Source organism: Ochotona curzoniae, unplaced genomic scaffold (assembly GCF_017591425.1).
Source record: "Ochotona curzoniae isolate NIBS_2020 unplaced genomic scaffold, NIBS_Ocur_1.0 contig_883, whole genome shotgun sequence".
In the NCBI taxonomy this organism is placed as follows: domain Eukaryota; kingdom Metazoa; phylum Chordata; class Mammalia; order Lagomorpha; family Ochotonidae; genus Ochotona; species Ochotona curzoniae.
In genome coordinates this window covers 72456862-72477423 of record NW_024466599.1, presented here as the reverse complement: position 1 = coordinate 72477423, position 20562 = coordinate 72456862, and the positions used below count along the sequence as shown (strand labels likewise).

The following is a 20562-nucleotide window of genomic DNA, read 5'->3' as shown; positions in this document are numbered from 1 at the left end:
AATGAATTCCATCTTGCCAGAACAGTTTTGCCAAAATATCCTACTAATTTCATAAAAGGTTATAGCAACTACAGTTATCTCTAAGTAACAATATATATGTTTTTCATTGAGCGATATTATGCTGACAGCTCATTGGAGAATTATTTATAGAGATGAACATTTGTGTCCACTATAACAGACTCATCAGATGGAAATGTTCAATGACATACCAAACGTTTTTTATTATAATATTGTCTAGAAAGAGAAGGCAGAAGTTCATATGGCATAATCTCAGTAATGCAAACAGTACATGTAAATACAATTAAAATGTTTTGAACGAGAAGAAAATTTAGTAAAATAAACTTAATGTGATTTATATATGGACTTTAAAAAATTATTCTGTGCTTTTATTTTCAGGTCTTCTATAAATGTTTCTGTCACTGAGATAGGAACTATCACTAAGGAGAATCAACATGTAGAATCACAAAAACCTCTGTCATAACGGTAACTGAAATAAGACAGTTCAATAAAATCAACAACATGGGTATAATACAGCTGAGCATCCACGCATATAAAATACAATAAAAACATTCTGAGGTTGGAAATAAGATGTATACCAATGTTCTCCTCCAAAGATTTCCTTTATTTTCAAAACATCAGAGAAAGAGCTAGAAACAAAAAGAGATCTTTCATCTGCTGGTTCAATTCCCGAATGGCCCCCCTGACTACCCTTGGGCCAGGCTGACAGGAGTCAGGAGCTTCATCCAGCTCTCCCCGGTGAATGGCCCTGGCGCGTGCACTCTCCTGCTGCGTTTCCAGGCCATTGGAGGGGGCTAGATGGAAAGTGCAGCATCCGGAAGAGAACTGGTTCCTGTGTGGGATGCTGGGCTGTGGGTGACTGCACCACAATGCCAACCTGCAGAACGTACCTCAAGGGGACATGAGAGGCACAGGCACAGTTCAGCTGGGAGGAGCTAGGGCATCTTTAAAAAACCTTTAAGTGACCCTCAAGAAATGTATTGCTTTTTTTTTTCTTTTTGCCATTTTCCTGTTTTAAATCCATTACGCAATTTCTATTTCTCACACATGCATCAGCTAAATCAAGTTCAAGTTTTCAATGCAGAGCGCTTCTGATGTTTCCACCATATTCATAAACCATTTACATATGATATTGTAACATTAAAAAACAGTCCGTTCCAGTAAATCAATGTTTGCCAACCTGAAGGTTTAACAATGTCTAACAACATTTGCGGATCAATTTGCAAAAGTTGACAATAAATGCATATCTAACAGTTTTTTTTACTAACTTGATCATTTGTAAGGTACGCCCACAATAGGAAAACTTAGTTTCATTACATATCGTATGTTCAGTTATGACTAATAACAAAGCAAAAAAAAAAACAGCTAAACAGAGAAGGATGTGTTTTTACAAAGGGAAAAGAAGCCCAATGGCATCAAGTTCACTGACGTTAATGATATTCACCATTAACAACAGGGAGCCAGGACCTTTCCAACCTTCAACTGTGCTGATCTTAGAGCATAGAGTCTTTCACATTCAAGAATATCCAGTGGTCATAGAAGACCTGCTGGCTTCAAAACCATTAGACAGCCAGAGGGTGAAAGGTGAAATGGCAAACAGTTTCTTTCTAGAAATGTATTGCCTTTTGTCTAGTTTAAAGTCTTTCAGAGATTTCTGGCTGTATCTTCTTGGTTACAGTTTTGCTCTGCAACTTGCTGTAGTTGCAGATCTCTGAATTTTTTTTTTTTACTATACATATATAGTAAAAAAAAAAAAAAAAAAAAAAAAACACCGAGTTCTCGGACTCGGAAGCATCCATTCATGAAAGCAAACCCTGTTGCCCTGGACACCTCAGGAAATTCTCCTGAAAGTCTAACTGGGCAATTTACTTGGCACAGGCATTTGGTACCGGACATGCTTCCAAAACTTGGACTTGAGAGGTTGTTTCTTAGCAGCATGGTCTTCCTTCCACTTGATGGTTCCCTGCACTTTCATCAGGTGCTTGAGGGAGTCCTGCAGTTCCACAGCCTGCTGTACGTCTGACTCACCCAGAGCCTGCATTTCAATAAGAATAGCCTTGGAGTCATTCTGGATGAGGGTGCTGTGCAGGGCGATCTCCTGCTCATAGGCAAACTCTTTACTGTGCACGATAAGAGGAGTCAGGATGAAAATGTGCCGCCTGCTCTTCTGTATGCTGGATTCCACTGCTATGGCTGCATCTGGTAATCCAAGCAAATGAAGATTTCCTGTCATTTTTTTTTTAAGTCCAATGCTTTGCTCATCAGTGTTATTGAGAATCTGGTGTGAGATTCTGACACTGCCCAAGTCATTTGCTCAGAAAAGTGGAAATGTACTTGGGTGGAGGACTTGACTTTGTTTTCACTCCTTTCACCCTAAAAGTATCAGGCTCAGTGTCCTTGAGAGAGTCCCTCCAGCTCAGGGAGGATGTCGAGATACTTAGCCTACCATTTCGTGGGACACTTGGGATCTGAGTTCACCAAGACTGCATTTCCTTAGTACACTATCTGTATAAAATATTTGCTTGCTTGCATTAAAGCACCTTACCAATTGAAGGAGTGCACATTCAGGAAGCCTTGCCTCTCCGAACTGACCAAGTCTCTAGGGAAATACCTGGATTTACATACACCTCCCCCTACATTCTGATTTGATCTGGATAAGAAAATCTTAAGGAAGGATAGCCTCCATTCTACTCCATCGTGAATCCAATTACTTCTGGGTAGACTCAGGAGCCTGTGAAGTACCCGGTTTTCTGGCATAGCGGGAGGTGGAAGCAAGTAAGGAAACATAACCACTCGAGGTGTTATTAGAGTAGTAGGTGAAATCTGCAAATACATGTAATCTGAATTGGGGAAATTAACATAACCTAAAACCAAAAAGGTGACTTGTGTCAGGACGGAGCCTGAATGGAGGAGGCTGTAGTGTGCATGAAAAGGCTCAAATTTGGAAGACAACTGGGATGAGAATAAACATGCTGCATTGGCCAAGGATAGAATGAACTTCAGTGTGTCCTGTTGGGTTTCATTTTATTTTGGTTGAGGAAAGGTAAGAGGACATACACTGGGGAGGAGTAAGGACATGTTTCAAATGAGTACATTGTTGGACAATGAGGACTAGGAGACCGCCACCAGAGACCTGGCCTCTGAATTTGACTTGGGAAGGGGTAACTAGAAATTAGGTTGATGGATCGAGAAAAAGTAGGAGTTTGGGGCCAAATGTGAGCACAGTGTGACCCAATAGGAGCCCCTGCAGGATGCTGAGCAATCTTGTAGCTTAATGAAGCATGTAAGACTATTGCTTATTAGTTTCTATCCACTTGGTGGCCAAGGGGAGCACTGGGAAAAGAACTGGATTCTATCTTCTTAAATTTTACACTGGTTAAGTGTCCCGGCCATTAGCAGGTTATCAGCACTCCTACATACTCCAGAGTAAAGCGAACTGAACTTTTCAGTGTGCGTTTGAATCTGTAGGCACCTGAATATCCTCTCCCATTTTAGTAGGAATGTAAATTTAAAATACTAACCTAGAAAAAGGCATTTGGTCTAGCACTTAAGCTGCCATTTCAAAAACCTTTGTCCTGTGTTGGAGTATCTGGGTTGGATTCCCAATTTCAGCTCCTGACACCCACTTGCTGCCAATACAGGCTCGTGGGCGGAGGGGGAGGTGTGCCGAGGTGGGCAGCACTGATGGCTCAATTAATCAGATTCATGCTACTTAAATAGGAGACCTGAATTGAGTTCCTAGAAGTCATAGAATTGTCCTAAAGGAGAACACGGAAGCAAAGTAGAAATTCAGCAATGTTGATAAATCCATAGTTCAAAAGACTCCTGTCTGACTTCATGTCACTGATAGAAATGTGTAGATCTTGTCCCGAAAACAGTGATGAGATGACAATAGCAAATGACAAGTTTTCCTTTAAAATATTTAATCTTAAGGTCTGCAAGATAGTAAACACAATTTTTTATCCACCTGCGGGGCTAGGCCCACACAGCTCATAACCTTGTAAAAAGCATCAATTTGTGCCACTAGTGTATATTGGTAGCTTTACCTTCTCCAGGTAGCAGATCTCTCCCATAAATGCATAAGTTATATCCGCATTTATTCTCAAGAATGTCAGGCAAGATCTGATGAACAAAATTTTCCATGGAGCTGGCCTCTTCTGAGCAATACCGGTAGTTACGTGGATATATAATGTAAGCATCATAGAGCTTTCCATCTGACAACGAAAACAAGATGTACAACTTCATTACTTGGTTTTAAAAACTCTCACTTGAGTTCTAATAGATACCCCTTGCCAAGTTTTATGGTTCAGGTGAAGGTATCCCATCTCCTGGAGTATTGTAGAATCAAGGGATGATAACAATTTTCCAGTGCCACAATAATCAAAAAGCCACAGTCTTGACCCTGAAGTCCTCTTCCTTTTCAGTATCTCAGGCTGACTAATAAGAGACTAAGCAAGAATTTGGCCAGCATAATTCTGGCCATATTGTCTAGCTTGGCTACTAATCTGTTAGTATGAGTTCATAGTAGGCAGGAGTCTTCTGTAGATATGCTTTGCATCTTTTCTAACATGTATCTTCCTTCCCATGAAAAACTGTTTTCCACACTTACCAGCCGAACTGTCTGCACTCATGTGGCATTGACATGCATAGGTGAGGCTTTCTCTGGAATGGGGTTTCAGGCAGCAGGAACCTGCACTCTGACCAACCTGCCCAATTTGTGCCCATCCAAAAGGCAGGAGAAATTTTATTACTATGCTTATTTGCCTAAAACCTTTCCAATACATTTCCCTAAATAGTAAAACATTTCTAAACTTGAGGCAGAATCTTTTATTGGGGATTTAGATGAAAGATTATCCTAATGGGGAGAAAAATGGTGCTACTAAGATGAACTCCAGGACCACAAGAAAGGAAAATCACCTCTGTATAACATGAAAACACTGTTTGCTGGCAATGTTAGCAGGCAAAATGGATTCTAAATTTGGCACCATAACTCTTACGATATTAAGTAATACTCATTAAGGGGTTTTTTTAAGAGGAAAAGCTTGAATCTTTCTACTTACCATTCCTAGTTTTGTATGGTCTAAATGTATCTCTCCAGAGAAGAATCACCTCAATCCAGAAGACTTTTAGCATAACCACCGAGAAAGTTATTAGCATTAACAACGTACTACACCCCGCAACTAGATAGTAGGTGCTCTGATGATTGGCTATTAAGAAGATAAAGGAAGAGGTAGAAAATGAACAATATTACTAAATATCCTACAATAAGACAACAGGAACAAATACAAGGATGCAGGCCTCCGCTGGGAACGGAAAAGACCTCCCCAAAACATACCTGCTGGAATTTGTGTGGGTGCTTCAAGAACCAAGAAATTAACATTTCTTGAACCCCTACACCAAGCTAGGTGTTGGGATGAACCTAGCTAGGGTGGTTATAAAGTCACTATTGTAGCTGGCACAGGAATTTAGGAGAGCTCACTCCATCCTGGACTAGTCATGGGAGACTTCCTGCAGGAGGAGGTCCCTAACAGATTTATTAATGGATATCAGAGAGATAAATCCACCTGGCCAGAGAGGATGCTGTAAACCAAACTGCAGAGATAGGAATGTGTTTCTAAGGAAGTGCTATAAACCAATTTGGGGATATCCTGGGAAGTATGATGAGGAAAATTGGTTAGGCCTGGCTTCTGGCCCAACTTGGAACCCTAGCTGATATATTTTAGCATCATTGTAATAGTTTTAAAGACTAGAGGAGAGTGTTAGATGGGGAATTAAAAATGGATGTGATTTTCTTCTAAGATTGATCTGATAGTAGAAGCATAAAGTGTGTGGCACTCAGATTATGATGAACTTGGAAGGTAAGTTCAGGAGGTTCTAATTCATATAACAATGAGAATCAATTAGCAGGGCTTATAGTAGGGACGTTAAAGGGAATGAGCGGGCCCGGGTGCGATAACCTAGTGGCTAAATCCTCACTTTGCACACCTGGGATCCCATATGGGCACCAGTTCATATCCCAGTTGCTCCTCTTCTCATTCAGCTCCCTGTTTGTGGACTGGGAGGGCAGTAGTGGGCTTTGGGACCCTGAACCCACGTGGGAGTCCTGGAAGAAGCTCCTGGCTCCTGGCTTTGGATCAGCTCATCTCCAGCCATTGTGGCCACTTTGGGAGTGAACCAGTGGATGAAAGATCTTTCTGTAAATCTGCTTTTCCAGTAAGAATAAATTTTTTAAAAATTAAAAGTGCTTTAAGAGGGAAGGAGTCAATAGATATGGGGTGTCATTGCTTTTAAGGCGTGAGAGTATATACAGCAAGGAAGGAGCAAGAATCATGGTCTAAATCATATTTGATGGGAAAATCACTTAATTGGCTTCTAAGTCCTATACATCTCACTTCCTTCTGTTACAGTGGTCCCTAGCTGGCCATCCCTGAACTTCATTCCATGGAGGCTTGGCTCACAAGACATGCGTCAAATGAAACCAAGGACTTGTAACAGACATGTGCAAGTAAAACTGTGATTATTTAGGGAATGCTATGGTTTCAGATTTAGTTCCCTCTTTAGAATTGTCAGCTGTCTTATCTTAGAAATAGTCCCAATTAAAGATGAAGGTGAGAAGAATCTCAAATAAGAATAGCTATATATTTCTTTTTCATTTTCTTCTTAATTCACAATACCTGGGCTCCTGATATTCACAGAAAATTGAAGGCTGATATTTGTAAATGTCTGTAGCATCTTTGGAAGTTCATTAGCTCTCTGAGAATCCTACATTTTGAAATCAAGAATGATCAAGTAATCTAAAGACAGAAAGAAAACTGGAAATTAAGAACTTACTATCTAAACTGTCATCAATTTAAATGACAAAACTAAATTATTTCAACAGAAGTCTTCTTAAGATCACTCTGTCCAATATTGTAACCTGGCTTGGACATTTGGCTCAGAAGCTATGACATCACTTACATTCCAAATCAGAGTGTCTGGGTCTGAGTCTTGGCTCTATTACCAATTCCACCTTCCAGTGTTAGTACCCCAGGGAGGCAACATGGGATGAATCCAATGGTTGGGGTCCAGCCTTCCATGGAACAGTCCCAGATGGAGCCTCTGATTCCTAGTTTATCTTAGCCCAGTCCCTGCTGTTGTGGGCAGTTAGGGAATAAACCAAGAGATGGAACTTGTTTATAGGTATTTGCCTCTGTCTGTCGCTCTGACTTTCTATGCCTCCTCTATGTATCTCTTTTTAAAAAGATTTATTTATTTTTATTGCAAAGTCAGATATGCAGGGAGGAGAGATGGAGAGGAAGATTTTCCATCCTATGATTCACTCCCCAAGTGACCACAACGATCAGTGCTACGCCTAGCTGAAGCCAGGAGCCAGGAACTTTCTCCAGCTCTCCCAAGAGGGTGCAGGATCCCAAAGCTTTGGGCCATCCTCCTTTGCTTTCCCAGGCCACAAGCAGGAAGATGGATGAAGTGGGGCCACTGGGATTAGAACTGGCACATTCAAGGTGTATGGGATCCTGGCACATTCAAGATGAGGACTTTACCCACTAGACCATTGTGCTGGGCCCCAAACAATAATATATCTTAAAGTAAAATTAATAAAAATAAAATCCTGTACAGGTGCACATTGGGAATGTTTACTTGTTTGAGGGATTGTTGGCAAATATATGGTGGCTGGTCATTTTCAACTGAAGAGAATAAGTTGATCCAAGACATTAATGAAAATTGAAGATTGACATCTTCCTAAGTGTTGAGACTAGAATAAATAATGTGTAGATAATTCTTGCGTATGATGAGATAAATAAGCTCTAAGTACGACCATTATGTGTTTTTAAACAAGAAAATGCTGCCTGTCTGAATCTTTGAACTACACAGTACTAAACTTATTCCATTCTCTGTAAGTTTGCTTCATTTATAAAATTAAATGAGTGCAACCATGTCTCCTTTATTCCTTCATGGGTTATTATGAGAAACTTAAGTGTAAAATAGTTACACAGGGCATGGCATGTAGAAAACAAAGAATAAATGTGTACTACTAGTTAAGTGAGCATCAAATATTTATTTAATAACATACAGAAATAGTTTTCTAAGATTCTGCTTTGGAAATTCAAGAAAAGTTGCAATTTCAGAATGGGTATCAGCAATAATCCAATAGCAATAGATATTTATGCATTTGTTGAAACAGAGTGTAAACATGTTCACTTGAAAAAAAAAACAGCAGGTGAGAGTCAAATATTTAGAAAGACAAAAATCACCCAATATATGTGACACAGCGATACACAAGTAACACACAGGTAATTCCCAAACAGAAGCAACTAGAGAACATCTGTGAGTGATAACATAAGCAAAACACAAGGATAGTGCCACAGAACGGTTGCCTGGAAAGTAGTGGGGACAATAGTTTCCCCCTCCCTGTCGGAACCACTATGTCCACTACCACCCAGAGGCAGCTCTAGCAGAATATCCGTGGTCATCTAGGGGTGAATGAAATCAGTTCTCAAAAACTGGATTGGCACTTCAAATCATCTATGTGAGTCAGGACTTTGTGTGTTTTATCAAAATTATAAATCAGAGGTTAATGCCGAAATTAAAACAAGGAAAATGTTAAAGCAGAACGTATGGCGAAGATCGACCCTGTCAAACTAGTGGTCTGCCTTCCTTGAACCCTCAATCCTATGTCATCAGGCTGCGCCTCCGTGGCCTCCCTCAAATGAAGCTGGGCCTTGCCTTGCATAGTGATGTGAACTCAGAATATAACTCTCTTTCACTACTTGGCCAACAAGTGGAATAATTTCTACACGGTGGTGCAGCCACTAAGCAAATGATGAATAGGAAAACGCCATCACTCTCTGCTCTTTTATATGGTATCAAATGTTTCATTTAACCAACATGATGGTTTAACCTGGAAATGCAGACAGCAAGCTTCTAGGAAATGAACAAGGATTGAGGAATAAGATACTGTTAAAGCCACTTTGCACAATAGCAGTGTGGCCAGAGATACACCCAGGATGCGGAGATCCACGCTCCCCCTTCTAGAACTGTTGTCTAGGCATAGTGGCCACAAAAATCACAATATGTAGATGATTTTACTGTTGCTTTTGAATCCTGTGTTCATTGAAGTCAGTTTCATATCTCTAGATTTTATTGTGTGAAATTCATGATGTCATTAAAAGGCTAGATACAAATGAAATCACATGGAAGCTGTAAGTAATTCAGCTTTTGAATGTAAGTAGAAAGGCATTCAACTTACCAAGTGTCAGTATGGAATAGTGTTTCTGTATTAAGTGCTTCTGTACTAAGAAATAGAAATGGATCAAAGCTATTATATTGGTAACTTGGTTGTGTTTTCGTTTATTCACTCAACGAGCATTTATGGAGCACATGCTAAGCCAGGCACTGTGGGACAGACTGTAATGAGTAACTTGGCTATCTCTGCCTTCAAGGAGTAGACAGTTTTCTTGAGTCAACTGCCTATTAGACCTTGGCAAGGCAGTGTGATGGTTTAACAATGGAGATGTGATGCTATGCATGAATATATACCAAAATAGTGGTCAAGGAAGGTTGCCCAGAGAAGGTAGACCCTGAACTGCTAGAATAACATGTAAGATATGGACTAAACTACTCGACTTCTCCCGAGTTTCAGCTAAATGTAATAACTTATGATAGTTAATGATGGCAGTGCATGTCTTCTTATGAAATGCATCTAAGATTCTCTGCAATGGGCAGTAGTTGAATACCATTTTGAATACCTTCTTTGTGTCCATTTTACTGTCCTCACCATGGAAGGATGCTTTCATATGACCAAAATATGTAAAAGAAAACATGCTAGGTCACGTGTCTTAAAAGTTATATAATGGAACAAGAGAACGTGTTTGTTTTCCTACCGGTATGCTTTATTTCACATACAGCAAAACAGGGAGCTAGTGAGATAAAAGAAAAGTAGGAAAATATCGAGAAAGCAGTGGATTGCTAAATAGAATGTCACAGAGGAGGAGGAAGAGGACATAAGAGACACACAGGAAGAGGAAGCAAAGTGAGAGAGAAGCAAACAGAAAAAGCAGAGAGAGGAGCATACTGCAAGTAACTGACATCCCCAAGAAGAGCAGCACAGGTCTGTCACCTTGATGAGTCCCTTGGGACTAAAAATCAACCCATGTGATCAAAGAAAATGATTGCAACTTCCAGTTGTCACTACAAACTCTGAAGACCTGGGGCTCAGAAACATTCCTTACTTGGCTTTTTCCTTCTTAATTTTGCAGTGTGAATTCTTATACCAGCACGATTCAGGGCAATACAGTCAAAAGTCAGTGATAAATCTGTCTCCTTGACATCAGTTATTCTCAAGACCACACTGAGACAGGCCATTTCATTGCTGGAAGTGAGAAGACAATTTGTCATTGAAATGTTACCTGTGCAGGCATCGCGAGGGAAGGAAAAGGAATAGTTTATGTGCAACATAAGAATACCTTTCGTTTGATCTTTCTACCTCTTGGATTCTTACTTCACTAAAATTTTCCACTTTAAATCCATTGATGCGCCACTGGACCATAGTATCCTTCTGAATGCCTTTCCCAAAACAAGCGTGGCAAGTTAGGTTTGTTGTTTCTCCTAAATGGGAAAGAAAAATAGTCACCAGTAAAATCCCATTGTGCCAGCTATACTGAATTTAACTTATTGTGAAAAAAAAAGTTTGACGAATACCTAGTGTGTGCCATGCAAAGACTTGCATTTCCCCTCCTGCTTTCTGGCACCCTTAGCGACCTATGTCCTTATGTTATTTCTTCCTCCCTTCTCCAGTTTCTTCATTTCACTCGCTGCTAAGCTCTAAGCTCAAATCCTACCACCCACTCACCTGTAGAGGAAACTGAGGAAGCTAATGTGGCTTAACCAGCTCTGTACTTTCACATAGGGTTTCCCTTTACTAGGAATTGGAATGCATTTGAACTTCCCTATTCCCTAGCTTCCTCCTCCTGCTGAACTGCTGTTGAATCTCCATCAGTTAGATGTGGAAGCATAGCCGTGCTTTACCAAATCAAGCTCCCATCCCAGGACTTGGGCAGCCAGAAAGAAACCTCAGGCATTCCATCCTAACTCCTTCAACCTGTGCCTTCCTCCTTTCAGAATTGAAAGCCTACGGGCTGTATTCTTGTGTAGATGTGCATTGAATGCTTTCTTCCTCAGCACTCAGTTCCCTGCAGAAATCATATGCGGTGTTAAGGGTTGGCAAGCTGAAGAGGAATGGTGAGTGTAGAGGCTCTGGAGAGCTTGTGATGGTATAAATAAGTACTAGATCGCATGCGACTCCAGTACTCTGGTAAAAGGATGCACAAGTGATGAAGGAGGCCACGGGAAAATGGTAGGGAGTGCAGTTGTCTGACGGCGTAGTGTATGGTGCCTGGATTTGATCATGCTCTCCAGTAGGATGGAGGATGGCATCGAGGGACTGCTCCAAGGCAGGGGATATTTGAGCTTAGTCTTGAGACAAATGAAGGAGGAACAACATGGACAAAAATAGGGAAGACTGTGACAAGTATCACTTAGCAGTGGACAGAAAATATGCCAGGAAGTATGGTGGAGTTTATGGCTACAGATGGCCAAGAGGGAGGGAAGAGGCCCATCATATGCTCACTGGTTTTAGAAGCTGAGAGTTTTGTGTTGTATCTCATTTTGGTGGGAACCAGGAAACACAGATGTGGAAACAGCCAGAAAGCCCCTTTCTTGTCTTTGTTCTGTGGTGATCCATAATCATTGGGCATTTCTGAGCCTAAGGCTCCTGACAAGCAAAGTAGGACCAGCATGTACCTTCTGGATAGAAAGAATGAAATGAGATGCACTGAAGAAAGGACCTGATTTCCCAAGCACATTGCCCAGGTAGATGTGGCATATTGCTGTGATGGGGCTGCTAGTAGCAGCAAGAGCCTGAAGCCAGTGCTCCCTCACTATCATTTTGGTCAGTGCTCAGGGTCCCTGCTGCTAACTGTCTGACCCTATACTAGGCAAATGCAGAACAAGGAACATATGCAAGGGCTTCCCAGATCACATTCACGGCATTCTTCAAATCTTCTTACCTAGTTCAACTTCTTTCGTTTCGTTGTTTGGAGGAGCTCTAATCACTGGAAACAAAGGAAAGCCTTGAATTTCTTAAAAACAAAAAGGGAATATAAATATTAAACAAGTTACTAACTGATCATCACCATAAAGCTTGCATTTTCATATTTCTCTCCTATTTCACAGCAATGTTTCCAAATCACCCTGGCAATAAACCCTATCAACAAACCACACACCAACACGTGTGCACACCCATGGACACACACGAAGTAAGCTATATTTAAACAGGAGACTTCAGAAAATTTGTGGAACATATCTATCATGGAAAAATATATTAAGTCCAAAGCATGAACTTAATATATTTTGCAACAGAATAAGCTTATCTCTTTTTATCCATTTTTTCCATGAACTTTTTGAGGAACTCACACTAACACGCTCACCACTTTTGATGTTCTTTGATACTATTTTTTTAAAGATCTACTTATTTTTATCAGAAAGTGAGATATACAGAGAGGAAGAGAAACAGAGAGGAAGATCATCTGTCTGATGATTCATTCCGCACAGCTGGAGCCAAGCTGATCCAAAGCCAGCAACATCCCCAAGGTCTCCCGTGCTGGTGCAATTCCTGCCATTGCGGCCACTTGGGGAGTGAACCAGTAGAAGGAAGATCGTTCTGTTTCTCCTCCTCTCTGTAAATCTGACTTTCCAAAAAGTAATAAATAAATCGTTGCAAGTATAGGATAGGATTTATATTGGTCATGCACCACTATTTTGGCATTTTTAAAAAAATAAGGAATTGAGTATTCAATTATTTTGATGTTTATACAGGATCTTGGAACAAATTCACCACAAATTACAGTATTTAATCTTAAAAATGGTAAACTCCTTTAATAATTCAGACCACTGTATCTTCAGAAAACTAAGTTGTGAATGAAGGAATGTAGGTATCCTCAGGTTGGTCATGTCATCTCTCCCACAAGCTTCTTGAAACTTGCAAGCGTGTACAGAAGTTCTCTTCATATAATACAATATAAACAGTAGGAAGAAATGTCAGGAAAGAAATTGTAGTAGAGAAAATTCAACCAAAGGGGCATGCTTCTCCCTACTTTATCTTTCTCCAAATAGCCATATTTAGTTAAAGACATACCCTTCACATAAAGAGACCTGGTGGCTGTCACGGTATAATTGGCTCCATTTTCATTGTGCAAAAGTTTACACGTGTAATCCCCAGCATCGTCACTTGTCAAATTTTGAATGAGCAAATATGAGCTGTACACGTTGTATCTTGATCCAGTCAGGGCTTTACAGTTCTGAAATAAAAATTCCATTCTTTTTTCGGGATGTCTTCACTATGATCTAGTCTCAATATTTCATCTTCAGCTGTTTCCCTTCAACTCCCCCTTTACCTTAAACCACTCAAGAGGTGCTGTCCAATTGTAGAATTCAGATCTAGGACAATTTATTCGGGGATTTTTTTCTGATGCATCTACTGTTGTATACATAAAATCATCTGGAATTCTGCAATCTGGTTGCCTTTTATATATGGTGACATTAACATATTTTGTACCGTTGAAAGTGGGGCTATTAAAATAAATAAAACCATTAAAGAAGAGTAATTTAGCATTTTCAAATAGGTTAATACAACAACAATTTTTCCTTAATATCACTTTTTTCCTATAAAACACTGTTACATAGTTTTAGGTTTTTGTTTTGTTTTAACAACGTAGATGCCTATCGAAAGAGGAGTGAATAAATAAATTGTGGTTTATCTACTCTATGAAGTAGTACTCGGCCATTAAAAAAAAATTGAGATTCTACCATTTGTAACAAGATGGTCCCAACTAGAGACTATTATACTCAAAGGACAAATATCATACATTTTTCTTGTTATAAGGCAATCTTCATGCAAAATACGATATCAAGAGATACATAGGAAATATGCGTGTACATGTAGTCATGTAGATAAACTATATAATAGAGATTATCCATATAGAGATGGAAGATACAATGCAATCTACATCTCTACTTCCAAATAAAAATGGACTCCCAATGGCACCATCAAATATATCTTATGGACTCTCGGCCATTGTCCATACCTACAATGCTAGGATACACGTAAACAGCAGAATTATGGGCTTATGACTATTTTTGAAAGACTATACTATTGTATTAATATAGGGAAAATAAGTGAGGGGAAGGGGAAGTCCCAGAGCCTATGGATCTACATCATAAAATAAATTTTAAAAATGAATAAATAAAAGTTAAATTGTAAAATAATCACTAAATCTTTCAAATATTTTTGTTACTCTTGTACTAGGACATAGTCACTATGGGAATCCAAAAATGCCTCTATCACCATTTCTTTATACACTACATCAACTGTAGTACCATCCGCTCCTGTGAGAAGAAAGCAACTATTGATTACTTTCTGTGTACCACTTATACCAGTAAGCTCTCTTCATTTTATTCTCACAAGTGTGCTTTAAGTTACATAACATTACGATACGAAGGATTTCCAAAAACTTCATGAAAATCTACTTGTGGATTTTAAAACATTTTTACACTAAAATAAACTGACCTTTCAGTCTCATTTTCCAAGAACTTTTGAAATGATGTGATATGAATTCTTCAGAAGAGGAAACTTTGGATCAGAGATTCGGGGAAGAGAAGTAGCACGCTGACATCATACAGCTAACCAGAGGAACAACATGAATTTGGAGCTCTACAGTCTCAGAACCTAGACACTTAACTGCATCTATCCATCCTTTTCATGTAATTCAGCTAACATTTTTGCTGGACCCAATCTTAGCAGAAAATCAAAACATTAATACTGTATATTCTGAATGTGTAATTGGTATACCCACAACTCCACGTAATCTTCTTTAAATCAACAAGTTTTAAGGCATGGCTCATAGCCCTAGTTCAAGCCTACCCTAGGCAAAGGCCATTGAGATTTTGTCTTTGTTTTTGTTTTTTGTTGATTTCTTCTCATTTCCTATGAAAAGTGAACAATTACTCTCCATTCTCTCAGACACTAGGAAATCAGAGTCTTTTTTTTTTAAGTAGTCTACATTTAATTCCTGTAATTCCAAATGCACACACCCAGCTCACAGTCATCTAAACCTTACCCTGGTAGTGTTCCTAGATGTATTCGTTTTGTCAAATTACTTAAGACATTCAACTGTCCCAGAACTGATCAGAACAGGAAAGGAAATGAGAGCGGCTCAGACTCCTAGCCCCTACAGGAAGGGAGCAGTTTCAAAGATCACAGTGGCTTCTTGGATACCTTTGGATAACACAAGTATAAATTCCGGAATCGCTGATTTGGGCCGGCAGAAACTTAAGATATCTTGAGGAAAATACACGACTTCCTTTCTCAGTAGAAATTTTTTGGTTAGTTACTGAGTGGTACCAATCCACTTGGTGACTATTTTCCCCAGATAACGGACATTTCACAACTAAAGCCTCATTTTCCAGACCCCAGAATGGTTTGCCTGCAAAGAAAAAAAAAATGCTAAAAGATCCAGAAATCATTATCTGAAAAGACCTTAACTCCTATATTCCTATTAGTCCCCCCACCCCAAGGATTAAATTTGTCAGTGGGTTACACATGGCAATATTTTGAAAAGAAATAAGCAAATATTGAGATCTTCTATGAAATTATCTCTGCCTTTCACTGATGATGAGCTAATTGGAACCTGATTATCTCCTGCTGTTCCAATAGAAAAGCAGCCATTCCTGATTTAACAAATCATGTGCCAGTCAACACACATCTTCAATACCTCTTCCATGCAGACCTCATGGTAAAATCTGATGTATCTAAACACATAAAACTAAAATATACACATAATTCCCATGAAGAATCTCTCCAGGTAGATTTGTCATATAATGAGGGGGAAAAATAATATTTTCAATACCCAATTTGGCTAGAACCATGAAAAGGAAGCAGTAGGCAATGAAACAGCATTCTCCTAATGACCTCATTCTGATACTTACTGTTTGAAGCTGATGTAAAATAGGCGGGAATAGTCAGAACTGCCAAGATCCACAGCGGCATTCTTGGTGTATCAGTCACAAGCAAGTGCTGCATTTATTCAAGAAGAAGCTGTGATGAGAAAGCCCCCACTAAGCAGCAGGTGGAGCCCCTTGGGACCCAGAGTTGGGAAAAGTGCTGGAAAAGAAATTATAGCAAATCTCAACATGTCTTTATTAGGAACAAATATGCACGCAAGATACACATACGTCCCCTAGACATGCTCCTTGCATTTCTCCCTACTAACCCTGGGACCTACCCACACAATCCTCTTAAAGATCATGCTATTGTATAGTTGTATATCACCATTATCTTGAAAATACCTGGAAAGAAGCACTATTACGGGGAAATAAAAAGAGTTGTTATTTTGAAAAATAATAATAATAAATTTTTTTCAAACCCCCAGGAGACTCTAGGGAAATGCAATGTTGCAGGAAACCATAATCCTTTTTCCTGCCCCCTTTTTGGCTGCACACATACATAGCTCATTCTCAGACACACAGGCAAGCAGGCAGGACAAAGCCACCCAAGAAGAAACGATCACAGAGCTAAAGCTTTAGCCAAGCAATTGTCGCCGGCTCCGTTGCCAAGTCTCAACAGCTGCCCTTGCGTCCGCTTATTCCCAAGAATCACTGAAGTTCTTCAAGACTTGTTGAACTCTGGAGAAAAATTAAATACTTCTCTCCCTCTCTCTCTCTCAGCAAAAAGAATCATTGTCTGTCCTTTATTTGTAAAAAGCCAGAGGAAGAACTGAACGCATAGGGAAATAAGAGAAACATTATTTAATATATTCCAAGGAAAAGCTAGTTTTTTTTCTTACACACAAGTTGCTGATCCTCATTTAGAGAAGTGCTTCCTGCTTACCCAATGCAAGAAGCGGAGGCAATGAGCTCCAGGAGGATGGCTAGCGGACAGGTCTCTAGCACTGCTAGTTCCTTCTGTACGGTTTACTCACCAGCAAGCACGGTTTGCCCTATTTGAAAGGACCTGTGTATCCACCCACACTGAAATCTGATTTTCAGCCAAAATTCATGACTTGTTCAATAATCTTAGTGTATCATGTACTTATAAGGGAGTCTAGGACTGCAATCAGCGTAGGCAACAGCATCCCAGAGCCCCTGGCCCGCGTGTATCCTACACACACACACATGCAGAGAGAGAGAGAGAGAGAGAGAGAGAGAGAGAGAGAGAGCAAAAAGGGATGGAAACCCCTAACAAGCACTTGCCAACAAATAAATATGATTCAGCTTTCAGCCAAAGTTTGCAAACTGGAAAGGGCTCCAGGAGTACTCCCACTGCCTTCAGGGTGATCCCTGGAGATAAGGACGAATGACACGCATACACCCCTAGAATGAGAGAGGTCAGCGCGTGGATTTCTTTTCTACCAGCCCCCATTCTCACCATTTTACCCAGGCTCATAAATCGTCATTGACATCAGGGTTGAACCCGGTCTCATTCATTTTGCTGCAGCATGATTGGAGGTTTTCCCACGATTCCCTGCTCCAGGCCATGAAACAGCCCATCGCTTGCTCTTTCTTGACACCTTATAATGTCCTTTCTGGAATGCTGCAGTGGGTGCAAGCACCTGCAGGTAACCCGGTGAAGTCCCGAGGGTCTCAGGTCCAGGTCACATCCTCATTGTGATCAGAAACTCTTCCTTGAGTGAGTTCCAGACTCGCACCTCCCCACCGCACAACCAAGGGTTGACTTGCCATTGGCTCGTTTCTGATTGGACGACATTCCTCAGGCATCATTTCTGGACTGTTCTCTGGATCCACCTTGGGACTTTTCCCCCTGGAAATGACCGTTGTGAACTTCGGAAGATCATCTCCAAAGCACCAGCCTCTTTGCTCTGGCTCCGCATCCGGGAATGCTGCCTCCTGACTGGTCTCTTGCCTCAGCTTCCTTGCATGTGTTATTGTGCACCTGTCTGCGCATTATTATTTGGGGAGGGGGAGAGGTTGGGAGTGGGGGAAGTCTGTCACAGTGTCCTCAGGTCTTACTCTCTAGAAATTGACCCTGTCATGAGTCACCGGTGTCTGACTGTTGTTGGGGTTTTTAATTCCTGGTGAAGGAGAGTTTTATCAGGAGACTTTTACCACCGTGGCTACAATTTTGCAGTTTCTAGTAAAAACCCAGACCTACCAACTTTAAATACTGCTGAACATATACGGATTAATGTCTCAGACTTCTTGATTCACTTCCAGATCTGACCCCTCACCTCTCTGATTGATTTAAGTGACAGCCCCAAACGAATAGACCCTTCCAGGACTGGCTTTTGGCCCAGGGTAAAGGGTTACTGCATCTTTATTGGCTCTCACAGCAGTATCCTTATAGATGCTTAGCCTTGAGCCCTACAGCAACAACCCTGTGGGACCTTTGGGGATGGCGCCATCATATAATTTCTTTCCTTTTGATTTTGATTTTCCTGAGAGCCTGTTTCAAACTTGATCCTCCTCGGGCGGCTTACATGGATTTTGACATTGAGCAGAGGGAACACCACAGAGCTGTAAGGGGTTAGATGGGGTGATGGGTAGCAGGACTTGGGTCCATGGCGGGATGAGAAAGGGGAATCTCTTTGAAAGTGCACAAGACACTTTCTTTCCACTCTCCAGAATCTGCCTTTGGAAAGGTGGTATACTGGGGCAGGCTAATCCTCCACCCTGTGATGGGGGTATCCCATATGTCCCGGTTGCTGCAGTTCCAATCTAGTTCCCTGCTTGTGGCCTAAGAGAGCAGTAGATGATGGCTTAGAGCCTTCAGCCTCTGCACTTATGGGGAGACCCCAAGGAGACTCCTAGCTCCCAACTTTGGACTCTGGCCTTAAGGCGATTTGGGTAGTGAAGTAGTGAATGGAAGATTTTTCCATCTCTCCCTATCTCCTTGTAAAATACGATTTTTAGATAAAAATAAATAAAAATTTTAATAAAAATTTCCTACAGAAGAATGGCTGTGTTATTCTAGCCTAGAAAGAGAGCACAAAATACCTATTGACTTAAATCAGTCGCAGAAAATATCAGTAAGATATAGAATGATGTAGATAAAAGATATATAAATGATACAAAATTTGTATATGAGAAAATTTATAACAATGTTTAAAATATTGTTTACAGTATTTTCTGAAAATGTGGCACTAATGTTCAAGACAGACTGACACAGATTAGAGTTAGAATCTAATACTGTTAACCTAATCCAATGTTAAAGCAACAAGGCTTTTAAAATGCTATATGCATGTGACTATGCTAGTAAATATCTGACAATGGTAGGTCTCTGATTTCGTATGTGTTTTAGAAACTGCAGCATCTCTTTCTATTAGCTTTTGTTTAACCGGTGACTGTCAATTTTCTAGCCATTTCCGGTAAAGTCTTCTTTTTCCTAGTTCTGACTCTGTTAAATTGCCAAAGTTATGATAGGATTCCATGATTCCATGTGCTAATTCTTATATTCATGGTTTCTTATTTCCTAATTTGGTGACAAAGAAGACAGATTTTGTTTCCTATTAAGGTAGTTTTCTTGTATTCCCTCTATTAAATTCTGATTGTTTAGTCTTTTCTCATCACAGTTTTGGTCTCTAAAAAGACTTACAATCTGATTTATTAAAAAAAAAAAGACTCTGGTAAATGCACTTAAATGCAGGTTTTCTGAATTAGATAAGAGCTTTCTCAACTCTAGAAGAAAAAGGAGGAGGAGGAAGAGAAGAAAGAGGAGTAGGAGGAAAGAGAAAGGAAAGCAAGAAGAAAGAAAGAAAGAAAGAAAGAATGAATGAAAGAAAGAAAGAAAGAAAGAAAGAAAGAAAGAAAGAAAGAAAGAAAGAAAGAAAGAAAGAAAGAAAGAAAGGAAATACATCAAAACCAAGGGCTCCTGGATGGTAAAACATGGTTGTTTCTGTGTTTAAATGCTCCCTCTTCTATATTCCAAACCTTTTGTCTGTGATTTCTGTTGTATTCAATACTTTGGGACAATCTTTAAATAAATGAACCTAGGATTAACAATGAACTACAAAAAAAAAAAACAAAACAAAACAATGAACTACATGTTGAGAAGTGTGATTAGTTCTACTAAGGCCAAAAAGTAATCCTAATCAATTGATGATTATTTTTAAAAGCAGTTTAAGATTTTAAGTAGCCATCACCAAAATAACTTTTAGGCTCATATGACTTAAATAAATATCTTATAGATAGGTTGTCTTAAAATTGAGGTAACAAAACAGGGGGGAAAAAGAATGAAAGAGAAACACTGGGGCCAGCGCAGTGGTGCAATAAGCCAGTCTTGCTAGCACCAGCATTGTATATGGCTTTGGTTTGTGTCTTAGTACTCCGCTTCAAATCTAGCTCCCTGCTTTTGGCCTGGGAAAGGCAGCTGAGAGTGGTTCAGGTCCCTGAGTCCCTGCACCCACCTGAGAGACCCAGAAGAAGCTTCAGGCCCCTGGCTTTGAATCAGCTCAACTCTGGCTGTTGCGGCCTTTT

General features: G+C 40.1%; 1 protein-coding gene across 1 annotated transcript; it reads right to left on the bottom strand.

The window, feature by feature from the left end:
- Positions 1 to 1775: 1775 nt before the first annotated feature.
- IL1RL1 (interleukin 1 receptor like 1) lies at positions 1776 to 16238 on the bottom strand. The gene is made up of 10 exons (XM_040993870.1): positions 16060 to 16238; positions 15350 to 15557; positions 13470 to 13644; positions 13211 to 13373; positions 12084 to 12155; positions 10482 to 10623; positions 10248 to 10387; positions 5079 to 5225; positions 4065 to 4232; positions 1776 to 2217 (listed from the first exon to the last, which is right to left on the bottom strand). The coding sequence occupies exons 1-10, from the start codon at positions 16151 to 16153 to the stop codon at positions 1871 to 1873; spliced, it is 1656 nt and encodes a 551-aa protein (XP_040849804.1). The 5' UTR covers positions 16154 to 16238; the 3' UTR covers positions 1776 to 1870.
- Between the last annotated feature and the right edge of the window lie 4324 nt (positions 16239 to 20562).

What these genes read in the sequence shown, in the direction of transcription:
- IL1RL1 (XM_040993870.1), bottom strand. Translation starts at nt 16,153, where the DNA reads ATGCAGCACTTGCTTGTGACTGATACACCAAGAATGCCGCTGTGGATC. An exon ending in TATACTTGTGTTATCCAAAG is followed by an intron (nt 13,645 to 15,349) that starts GTATCCAAGAAG and finishes TTATTTTAATAG; the next exon opens with CCCCACTTTCAACGGTACAA. An exon ending in ACCATACAAAACTAGGAATG is followed by an intron (nt 4,233 to 5,078) that starts GTAAGTAGAAAG and finishes TTTCGTTGTCAG; the next exon opens with ATGGAAAGCTCTATGATGCT.